General features: G+C 50.9%; 1 protein-coding gene across 1 annotated transcript; it reads right to left on the reverse strand.

The window, feature by feature from the left end:
- Window positions 1-116: 116 nt before the first annotated feature.
- On the reverse strand, window positions 117-11,822 carry LOC307101331 (keratin, type II cytoskeletal 75-like; the record flags this gene model as incomplete). The annotated part of the gene is made up of 9 exons (XM_079774172.1): window positions 117-429; window positions 1,671-1,705; window positions 2,301-2,521; window positions 3,004-3,129; window positions 3,915-4,079; window positions 6,095-6,190; window positions 6,981-7,041; window positions 9,309-9,517; window positions 11,352-11,822. The coding sequence occupies 9 exons, from the start codon at window positions 11,820-11,822 to the stop codon at window positions 227-229; spliced, it is 1,587 nt and encodes a 528-aa protein (XP_079630298.1). The 3' UTR covers window positions 117-226.
- Window positions 11,823-11,877: the final 55 nt, after the last annotated feature.

The raw sequence follows: 11,877 nt of genomic DNA on the forward strand, positions 1-11,877 counted from the left end.
TGGGGAGTGAATGGGGTCCCTCTGTAGGGACCTGTCTGGAAGCAGAGGGTTGGACAAGGTGACCTTGGAATGCACAGGCCACTTTCCCACTCCCTGTGCGTCCTGCTGCCAGGATTGACTTTGTGCAGGGGGTGTCAGCAAAGCTGCAGGCCTTGGGGCTGGGAACTGGGGGTCTGGTGGGTGGGGTGGGGAGGGTGGGGGAGGCAGCAGAGGGAGGTGGGGCTCTTTAGCTCCTATAACTCTTCTTGGTGGACGACGTCTTGGAGATGATGCGCATGCTGGAGGTGCTGCCACCCATGTTGCGGCCACTGGTGGAACTGAAGCCCCCGCTGCCACCGCCATAGGAGAGGCTGCTGCTGTAGCCGCTCCCGCCCACACAGAGGCCGCTGCCCCCGCTGTAGCCTGTGCCTCCAGAGGAGGAGACCACGGCTGTAGAGAGAAGGCACGGGGCACACTGGCAGTCTCCGCCGTTTCCCAAGACCCACCCTCCCCGGGTCTGGGGTCCATGGCACTTCCTCAGGGAACAGGAATCTCCTCAGTCCCCCAGGAGCAGGGTCAGAGGGTGGGCATGTGCTCCCCATCCCCATCGCACGCTGCTCAACAGGAGCATCTGTACAGGACATCACACCTTTCAAAGGCCTTCACAGCTGTGACCACACTGTCTCAATAGGTCTGAGAGGACACTATTACTCTGAGCACCCCCATTTTACAAAGGAGAAACTAGAGGCACAACGAGATCAAGTGGCAAGCCCAAGGTCACCCCTGCTAGAAACCAAGGTCTTAGGCTCCCATGCTGTGTTCACTCCTCATCTACACCAGGGGCTCTCACTGAGTGAAGGCCCCACACTGTGAGGGGGTCATGGACTCCCAAGCTGGAAGAGACCGGAGGCCATCCAGATGACCCTCCCCAGGAGTTGAGTCCCTTCTATCGCATCCTGAGTCTAGCTTCTGCTCAGATACTTTCAGCAGCAGGGAGCTCACTATCTCTAGATGCAGCTCCCACAGCCTGTCAAACATGTGACCTCCCCCTCAGTGTATGTTTCTCCAGGGGAATTTTTCTAGTTCCCTCTATTAAGCTCTCCCCCATCCTGGTTCTCCAGCCTCTCTAATTTGGTCTGATCCACATGGGGCCCAAGGGATTCCACTTCCCATGCCCAGGACGCAGGACTCCACGAATGCCACCTGCTGGGACATTCTGCGAGATGATTCCTCCCCATCTCCCTGCCATTGCCTGAGGCCAAGCCAGGCCAGTCACTGCTCTGCTTGTTCCATTAATTTGCTTCGATTTTTTACATTTAACCTATCTAGTAGCCTCTTGTCAGTTGTGTGAGTTTGAATCCCTGCCAGAACTAGCTGAAAAATCAGGGACCCATTGCTTTGCTAGTAGACCTGTCCTGTAACTGGGGTCCCCTGGGGCCTGGGTGGAGTCATTCCTGTGGACATATGACCCCACTGGGACAGGCCCTAGGAATGAGAAGTCATCACAAGTCTCTCTTGACCGACTGGGAGGAAGGGCGGAGAAAAGAGGGGTCTCCATAGAGCCCCTAAGAGCATCTTAATGATGTCCCTAACCCAGCCTGTTCATTGTCTAGTCATCAAGTCCTTGTTAATGATGCCCTTAGCTTCCACTTTATCTCCCACTTTCCTATCATCCCAAGGCATTTACTCACAGATGTTCACGGGTCCGACACCTTCTCCAGTGAGTCTGTTGCATGTGGGAGAGAAAGATACATTTGCTGAGACTTTAAAGAGCACTGGGTTCTTTGTGTTCAGAGTCATCAGCACAGAGCACTTACTGGGTGCCAGGCACTGTGCCTACAAGCTTTCCATTCATCTCATTAGCCTAAAGAAGTTAACGCAAATCTGTCAGGGGACATCTAGGAGATAAACCCAGTCAAAATATGTAGAGGAATGGGGAGAGGGACCCGTGCTCACTAGATAGAGGGGCAGTTAGATTGTAGGCATCTTTGGGCAACACAGAGCCCTGAGGTTTGTCCCAGGAGTGGCCTCATTTGTCTTAGGGTCTGGGCAGAAATGGCCCTGCTTATGGCCTTCCAGGTAATCATGGGCCACTTTTCCCTGACATCTTGCCCCTAGTCTCCTGCCCTGGGTCCAATAGGAGCTGTGGGAGGAGCTATGACCTCAGGAGGCCTCCAGGGAGCACCTGTGTTTTAACCCTGTATCTACCCTTGGGATTTCTCCCTGGGGCTTGACACTGTGGGGCTCTTGGCCGCTGTGGCATTGCTCTAGTGCTCTGGTGGAGTCTGTTTGAGCTATGTTGGGAGGAAAATGTAGCCCACCTGCACTCCTCGCCCTCCAGCAGCTTCCTGTAGGTGGCGATTTCGATGTCCAGGGACAGCTTGACATTCATCAGCTCCTGGTACTCACGCAGCTGCCTGGCCATGTCCTGCTTGGCCTTCTGCAGGGCCTCCTCCAGCTCGGCCAGCTTGTGCTTGGCATCCTTGAGGGCCAGCTCCCCACGCTGCTCAGCATCAGCGATGGCGGCCTGGAGCGCGGCACACTACCAGGAGGACACAAGAGTTGGTGAAATCCACAGAGAATGCAGAAAGATGTGGGCTTCAGGTTAAAAAGATGGAGGACATTTTTTTTTAAATTGATTTCATGCAAAGGAGGCTAGAGCTTCATCAAATTTAAAAATAAGATTAATCTCTGTCCCCCTTGGATGATTCGGGACTTAGCCAGGATAGAGACAATGATTTGGGGGTCCTTTTCCATACTGAATGTTTGTGGATAGTGGGTAAGTAAAGCTGGTCAAAGTTTTGCCTTGGATGCCTCCAGAGGACAGAGCCCTTCCTGGAAGAATTGATGTTGGACAGAATTCAGGAAGAAGGTTATAACACCCCTAGAGAGGCAGGAGACCACCTTCCTGGGTGGTCACTCATCTGGCGCAGCCTCACTCTGCACGGGCTGAGTTAGGACCAGGCCCAGGTCTGCCCAAGTACAGGGACTTAGATGGGATGACCTCTGGGAGGTCAGTCCTACCTGCTTCTTCAGGTTATCAATCTCAGAGCGCAGCCTGTGCATCAGCCGGTTCAGCTCAGAGATCTCCATCTTGGTGGTGCGGAGGTCGTCCCCGTGCCGGCCAGCAGACCGCTGCAGCTCCTCATACTGGGGAAAAGGAGAGGCAGAAGGCAGGCAGATTCAGGCCAGAGACAAGGAGGTGGTGGTTTCCCAGGGCCCAAAAGGCTTTCCATACACCACTGGAGGCCCCTCCCACTCCCCACTCCATTCTCCATCAAATCCATGCCCATCTTCCCTGGACTCTGCTCTCACTGTGTCTACAGCTCCGCACCACAGTTGCACCTTTCTTATTGGATCCCATCTTTTGTCCCTCTCCCTTGACACCAGGCATCTCATTCTCAACCTGTAACTCTCTGCTTTTAAAGCTCATTTGTGTTTGTTTTTCTTGCACCACATCTCATATCCCCGTGATTCCCCAGCTCAGTGTTTGCTCTAACCTGGAAAATCTCATTGTGTGAACCAAATCCAGCCCTTTCCCCCCACCCCAAGACCCTCAGTTCCGGACAGTTCCACCTTTCTCCTCTGGATCCAGGAGGCTCAGCCTGCCTTTTGTTACCACCCTCCCTCTCTTTTGTTCCTCCTGGCACTGGTGGCTGGTACTATCCAGCTGTCCCTTGCCTCTCTTCTACAGGGTGTTGGAGGTGTGTCCATACTCCTTGGGGCAGAAGGACTAACTACCTCCTGCCTTCATATGGCTATTCCCTCAGTGTAGCCCAAGAAGTTCTCAGTACAGAGGGTAAGCCCCAAGCTGAACTCAGATCTCTTCAACCCCATCAGATTGGGACATGTGAGAGGACAAAGCTCTTACCTAAATTGCCTTTGGAATCCCAGTTCTCCACAATTGTTTCATGAATTTGATGTTGACACCTCACCTTGGTCTGATACCAGGACTCAGCCTCAGCCCTGCTGCGGTTGGCGATGTCCTCATATTGGGCCTTGACCTCGGCGATGATGCTGTCCAGGTCCAGGTTGCGGTTGTTGTCCATGGACAGGATCACGGAGGTCTCAGAGATCTGGTCCTGAAGCTGAGCCAGCTCCTGTGATGGGGTCCAAGTGAGAGAGCTGAAGCAGGGTGTAGGTGTGTGTGTGCATGTACATGTGAAAGCATGTGTGTGTGTGTGTGTGTGTGTGTGTGTGTGTGTGTGTGTTTTGTATGCATGTGTGTTGGGACACTGTGACCAGGCCCCTGGAACAGATCTTGGCATCAAGGGCAACACATGCACTGTTAGGGTGTAGCACCCTGCTAAGGTCTAAAAGGGCTGGGAAAGGCATTAGGGAGGTCACTGGGTTTACTCCCATGCTTTATCATCAATCATCACAGATAACTAGCTGCTACATCACTCCTGTTGCCAAGGGAATGCACCTTGTTGTAACCTGCCAGTGCCATGATGTCTCATGTTCTGAGGAAAACAGCCTTTCACACTAAATAAAGAAATCATCTTGTGAAATAAAACTGAGTCAGAAGGAGCCAGAAAGCTTTGCTACATCTCAATTTTGTTTCCCAACTTTGCTCCTCCCAGCTCCTCAGAGACGGGAAGTGGAAACAGCAGAAAGGGCACCAGACTGAAAAATTCAAGTCTTGGATCTTCAAAGCAGGTTAGATAGCATCTCCGTCCCAGGGAGGAGCATTAAATAGTTCATGTCGATGTAAGATGGTCTTTGAAACAATAAACACACAATTAATTTGTTAATGATCACTCCTCAGATTCCTGTAGAGCATTGGTTTAGAAAATATGATCCTCAGATCGGCAGCATCACCATCACCTGGGAAGTCTGGGCCCCACACTAGATTCACTGAATCAGAATTGATGTTTTATTAAGACCTCTAGAAGGCATTGTAAATTTGAGAATAACTGGTCCAAAACATAAATCTTAAAAAATATCCTTTCCTTTTTTTTTTTAATCAACAATTGGTACATACATTTCCTGCTTCAAGAAATTATTGCTTTGTTGCTGTGTCCTGCAATTTGTTTTTCCCAAATAGTTTTTTCCTGGTAGTTGATGTAGCTTGAGGGGTCTCTATCCCCAGGCTTGCTGGGCTGTAGGCTGGTTCAGAATTAGAAGCCAACAGCACACTGGTCATTAGCATTAAAGTGAATAAGCAGAGAAAATGGTGCCTTTTGCCCCATGTGATTTGTTGGATGGACCTTGAACGCATCCAAAGACACAGAGCTGATGTTCCTGCCCCTAAAACAACACGACCAACTTCTGTTGGGCACAAACATATGTAACCCCCTGGGCATATCGCCTGTCCTTACCAGGCCTACCTGGAGGCACACAATATCGGCTACACTCTCTCCCTGACATCACTGATCCCATCTCTACACTCTCCCCATCACTCCCTCTACTCCACCCACCTTGGCCTCTTCTTTGTATTTCTGGGTCCTCAGTTCCTCCAGGTTTCTCTTCAGATATCACCCACCATCTGCCTTGCCACTGCTCCTTATTGTCATGTTTTTATCGTCCCTACTGTGCCTGAAATGGTATTGTGTCTGTGCGGCCTGTCTCCCCCACTGCAATGAAGCTCCAAGAGCTCAGCGGCTTGTCGGTGTTTGCTCAGCGCTTTGCCTGCAGCCCCCAAGAACAACGTCTGACTCTTAACAAAATGCGTCTTCAGGAGAACCAGGCAATGCGTTGTGTGCTTCCAGAAGCATCTAAAGGCTCACTAACTGTCACTTGATTTGCATAATTGCACCATCCTGCAGTCAAGAATGACAGGTAAATTTAAGCTGAAATGGGTGAGCCGGTTGCTCAGATAGTTCTATGGAAACCACGCATAATTCAATGATGGGACATTCCTTTGTCTGACTGACAGAACATGCGTGGCACAGGTGGTCAAGGTTAAATTTCTCACCTCACCTGACTCACAACTACCAGATGGAAACTCATTTTCTCTCTAGGTAGGGGAAGTAGCGTCTGCTCCATGAATTCCAACCCAGGGATGGGGTGGGGAGCAGAGAGGAGATCAGAGCAGCAGCTTGTAGCCTCTGTGCCCAGCTGAGGCCCCCCTAAGCCTCCAGCCCCTCTGAGGGGAGCAGTGGGCCCTGCTTACCGCTTCGTAGAAAGCTTTCAGGAAGTTGATCTCGTCCATTAAGGCATCCACCTTGGCCTCCAGCTCTACCTTGTTCATGTAGGCGGCATCCACGTCCTGGGCACAGAACAGGCCATCACTCTGAGTTTTACCCAGTCGGGGTTAACCAGCTCCTTTGTCGGGTGGGAGAACTTCAGTTCCCAGGGATGAAAGCAGTGTTTTATTCCAGGCTATGGAGTGGGACTGGTATGGGAGGGGGGGTCCATTCCCTGAGGACCAAGGCTCTCAGGGAATGCCCACCAGGTCGTCAGCTATGTCACCTCCATTTGGTGAGGACAACCCCATCCTGGGCCCATGAGCTCTCCCAGCCGCTCCCTGAGGCTCTTGGTGACTTCCCCTCCACCTCATACTCTCCGCCCCTTCCTCCCCTCCATATACCACTGCTCCATTGTCCCTCCTTCAGCTCAGCTCCGGGCTGGTTCTCCCCTCCCTCTGTCACCCTCCCCAGCCCCGCTAAGCAGGAAGGTCCACAACTCTATGAAACTGATCCCTGTCTTGTGCCAGTCCCCCGAGCCTGCCTTGATGTCCTGGAGACTCAGCTCAGCATAAGGCCCATTTGCTTCACCTCTCCCTGCCCTGGACTCCACATGCGGGGGCGGGGGGGCCTGGTATCGGGACTTATGACTTGGACTTTGAAGCCCTGGATCCTGAATATCTGGGTAACCTGGGGCAACGTGCTTAACCTCCCTGATGATGAGTTTTCTCACTTCTAAAGTAAAACCTGTTCCCAAGATTGGTTGCACAAATTAAATAAAGCCTTGTATGCAAGGCCACTAGCTTAAGTTGCAGCTGTCACTCCTGGAAGGGGCTGCCTGAGAGTCAGAAGGGAGCATTCCTGTCCCCTCACCTTCTTGAGCACCACAAACTCATTCTCCGCCACTGTGCGCTTGTTGATTTCATCTTCGTACCTGTGGGAAGGGTCAGACGTGAACTGATGTTAGGCACAGAGGCTCTGGGAGTGAGGTTAAACCAGGGGGCTGTAGGTGGGCAGGAGATGGCAGGTCTGCAGAGCAGACCTGGAAAATGTGCTGCTATAGCAGAGCTCTCCTGCCACACACGTGCCCCCAAATCCCATATCAACCAACACCCACCTACCCCTTCTACACAACGCCCAAATCCCAAATAACAACAACAAAAAAACCCCCCAGCCCTCATTCTTCCTGAGTTTTTCACACAGCTTTGCTCCTTAGAGAGCTTAGGTCCCACAAAGGGGCATGCATGTTTCCTTTTATACCCCGTGGTCTTGTTCCAACCCAAACAGAGGCCGTGAGGGGAGAGACAGAGAGAACAGTAGGAAGTGTGCAGTCCTAGGCCTCAGCGGCTTCTGCACCCAATGATGCCCTCATGCCTCTCTGTTCTGTTCTCAGCCACACTGACCCTGGCCTAGGAAGCTGAATCTTCAGGCTAAAAGGAGCGACCCACCCCCCTCTCCAGTTTCCTCTCTTCCCCTAGGCAGCATCCCCCTTGCTCACTGATCTCTGGGGTGACCCATTTTCTACCCAACCTGTCTAAGTAGTGGGGAGTCCCACCCACTCAGCGGCTCTGAAGGCTGTGGTTGGGGCTTTGTCTCCACCTTCCAGCCCAGTAACCCCAGGCAGGTCACTCAACCTCTATAGATGCCCTTCCCATCTATGAAATGGCATGTCGTTATTCTTTTAAACAGCATGCTCCCACACGATGTATATAACCAGATCTCCCCTGCTTTTGTATTGCCTCTGCAGTCCAGTAGTTCCTGAGACAAGCTTTTTCCTGCCAGTTGATTTATTTTTCCTTATTATTTCCTTGCATTGCCTTTTCACTAAATATGAACACCTGTTCTTCACCTAGTTCCATACAACTAACTGTCCTTGTCTCCTGTGCTTCCCAGCTCACAGGCCCTCTGCCAGAGGGCGAGCACCAGGGGGTCCTGCACAGGCCTCTTAGTCACTTGCCACAGGAACATCACCGACTATTAACTAGGAGCACATGCTCCAACACTCCCCCAATTCCTCCTCTGTGCCTCTTTCCTTCTCAACATTAAACTTTCATCTCCTCCTCCAGGAAGCCCTCTTGGATTGAAAAACTGTTACTACACATTTGCACACATATTATAAATTATCCATTTGTATTTGCTTTTCTTGTCACTACACACATATACCTAAACATCAATACAATAAAATAACTAACACTTATTAACAATTTACTATGTGCCAGGCAGTGGGCACCCTACCAAGTAGTTTACATGCAAGTTTTGATTTAATATGCTCATACTATTAATATGTCCTTTAACAGGCAAAGGGGCTGGGGCTTACAGAAGTTAGTTTTCTTTAGGCCTTTTAGCTAGTAAGTGGTTGAGCCAGGATTCTAACGCCACTGACTAGATTCTATACTGCTGTCCAATAGAACTTTCTGTGATCATGGAAATGCTCGGTATTTACACCCATTAGCCACATGTGAATTGAGCACCAGAAATGTGGCTAGTGAGATTGAGGAGCTGAATTTTAAATTTATTCCATTTCAATGAATTTAAATTTAAATAGGCACATGTGGCTAGTGGCTACCATGTTAGTGCAACTCTAAAGCCTTAACTCTTACTATATTACACACACAGTAACTAAAAAAACTCCGTATCAAATGACTTATTTTGTTTGGACCAATACAATTAAAAATAAATTAGAACAATAAAAATAAAAAATTACTTATGTCTATAGGCACAAGATACTATATGTTTAATGGTGTGCGTGCGTGTGTGTGTGTGTGTGTGTGTGTGTGTGTGTGTGTGTGTGGTTCCAGGGAGAAGGCAGCATGTATGGGTCTTTCTCCTCTGTTCCCTGCCCCTTGGCCAGGGTTGGGGTAAATGCATGGACATTATGTAAATTAGCAATGGGACTGAGTGAAACATTTAAGGGTGAGATTATATAGGCTTAATTCTTAACTCACAAGTTGCCACTTATATAAACTTAAATGAGTCAGTCACTCTCCCAGAGCCTTATTTTCCTCAACTGCAGAATCTTTCAGGTTGTTGTGTATGTCATGCTCTCTGTGTCCATGTTAGTTATCATCCTGTATAACCCCAGCCCTTCCCCAAAGCCCTAGGGTCCCAGTTCTTTTTCCGAGTAACCTCGGTACCCAAAGTGTGTCCCATTTCCCCACCGAACTGGGCACTTCTGGAGGAGCTGGCTGAGTGTCCACTCACTTGTTCTTGAAGTCCTCCACCACGTCCTGCATGTTCTTCAGCTCCGTCTCCAGCCTTGCCCGCTCCCCGCCCAGGCTGTCCAGCTGCCGCCTCAGGTTGTTGATGTAGGCTTCAAACATGGGCTCAATGTTGGCCCTGATGGTTTTATGCTCCTGCAGGAGGCTCCATTTGGTCTCTAGGACCTTGTTCTGCTGCTCCAGGAACCGCACCTGCCCCAGTCAGAGGTGAGAGATTATGAGGGCTTCCTTGCAGCAACCTCCCAGAGAGCTGTGGGACCCAGGACCCTCCTGGGGTGGGGCTGTAAGACCTCAGAGTCCAGGTAGCAGGCTCCTTCTCATCGTTCTCAGCCCAGAAGGTAGAGAGCCAAGCAAAGGTAGGTGCGATGGGAGAGAGGCGGGTGGTTTGATTTGGAGGTGGGAGAAGCAAGGAGGGCCAGAGGGACTGGAAACTGACCACACCAAGCCATGCTGATGTGTTGTAGGTGAAGAAAAGAACACTCCCCCTCACATTACTGGGTGAAATTTTGATTCCCATTAAATGGACAGGAAGTTCTTAGCAGAACATTCAACCTGTCTATTTTCTTTTCAACATTATTTCTCAAGATCTAGACTCTGGACTCAGTTGCTCACACCCTCCAGGAATGCTGGAGTGGGTCACTCTGGAGTCGTATTGAAGGAATTTGGACATAATCCCAGCCGTGTCTCTGCAGCTGTGTGGCCTTGGTAAGCCCCTTCCTCCCTCTGCTCTCTCAGGTCCTCTGTGCTCTTGTGCTACAAATTTGGTTTCCTTGAATTGCACTCATCTGCTCCTCAGCTTGGAAAAATATGCAAAACCTTTCTCCCTAAGCAAAGTCCTTTCACTGGGAGCAGCTGGAATGACACACAACCTCAGAGAATGAAGGAACAGAGCCTCCAAGACTTTGGAGATGGCAATTTGCCTGCTGAGGGTCTTTGACAAATGCACCCACCCCACCAGCTTTCTCTTCCATTGCAGAGGAATGAGGGCAGTCCTGGCTCTAAGTCCCTCCCTAGTTACCACCCTTTGGTTCCCAGGTGCCTTCCTGATGAGCCTAAAATAGCATTCTTTTCCTCAGAGCCAGGCTCCTGGAAATCTCACAGCTGTTGATGCACACACCAGGCCAAGTAGGGTGACATGGGTGATAAAATTGAAGAACCACTGCCTCAGTGGTTAGGTTTTACACATTTAGAGATCTGGGTCCATATGATGAGGCATTTATAGACTGTTAGACCTGCAAAGGCACCTCGGAGTCCATCTATCCAACCCAACTGAGGCCCAAGAACTTAGGGATCTCCTAGCAGTAGAGCCAAAAATGAGACCTGGGCTGGTTGCCTCTTTAGCACTTTCTTCTAGATCCCAGGTGTGGAGTCTGAATGATCCAGATTCTTGAATTGGTTCTTCCCAGGCAAAAACAACCAGCTCAGGTGTGAAGCAGGGGTGATGACGCAAAATAGAATCCAAAATAGAATGATATCTTTCCCCAAACTGGGGAAATCCCTAGGATTCCAGGCCACATAGCAAGGGGGGGACCCACGGCTGAAGTCACAGCTTTCCTCTCTTTAGAAGAAAAGAGTGAAGCACTTTGAGCAGCCCCTGGCCAACCACCAGCTTCTCAGACATACCCAAATCACCAGGGCGGTTGCCACAGGAGGGCTTGCCCCTATTAAACTCGGCAGGAAAAAGTGACCTCAGCCCACTTTTGTGGACTGACCTTGTAATCTTTCTTTCCTTTATCTCCTTCCTCCAAACTTATCTCCTTTCACTCTCTAATTGTAAGCCCAGTACACGATCACAGTCCATCAAAAGAGCGATGTCCTTGCAGTGTGTCAGAAAGCTCAGGAGCCTGGAGGTGGACATTTTTCTGCTCCCACTTCAACAAAGAGGGAAACCACCCCGTCCTCCACCCTGTCAGCAGTCTTCCCACCCCCAGGATCACAGGTCTTGGGCAAGTCACAGTTGACCTCAGAAAAGCACAGAGAGCAGAGATCCCCCAGCGTTTCTAGTGGGGATCCCACTGCCTCTCACCTTGTCGATGAAAGAGGCGAACTTGTTGTTGAGGGTCTTGATCTGCTCCCGCTCCTCCTTCCTCACCCGCTGAAGGGAGGGGTCGATCTCCAGGTGCAGTGGGGTCAGGAGGCTCTGGTTGACAGTGACCTCCTGGATGCCCCCAGATCCAGGCATCATCCCACCTCCATACCCGCTGCAGGCTCCTACTCTGTACCCCATGCCGCCAAGACCCATCCCATAGCCAGCGCCACCGAAGCTGCCCCGGCTGGAGCGGTAACCCCCACTGACGGAGATTCTCTTGCTGCCCCCAAGGCCATGGAGACTCCTGCTCCCAAAGCCACCCCCAAAGCCACCTCCGAATCTCTTCCCGCCCTGGGTCATGGAGACAGAGCTGAAGCTGGTCCGGGAGCCCGGGAGGAAGTTCGCTGAGGAAGTACTGAAGTTCCGAGTGCCCCCTGACTTGATGGTGATAGAGGATCGCTGGGTCATGGTGGGAGTTGGTGGCAGAGAGTCAGAGGAGCAAAAATGTCACAGGGATGAGGAG

Source organism: Cnephaeus nilssonii (assembly GCF_951640355.1).
Source record: "Cnephaeus nilssonii genome assembly, chromosome: 6".
In the NCBI taxonomy this organism is placed as follows: Eukaryota; Metazoa; Chordata; class Mammalia; order Chiroptera; family Vespertilionidae; genus Cnephaeus; species Cnephaeus nilssonii.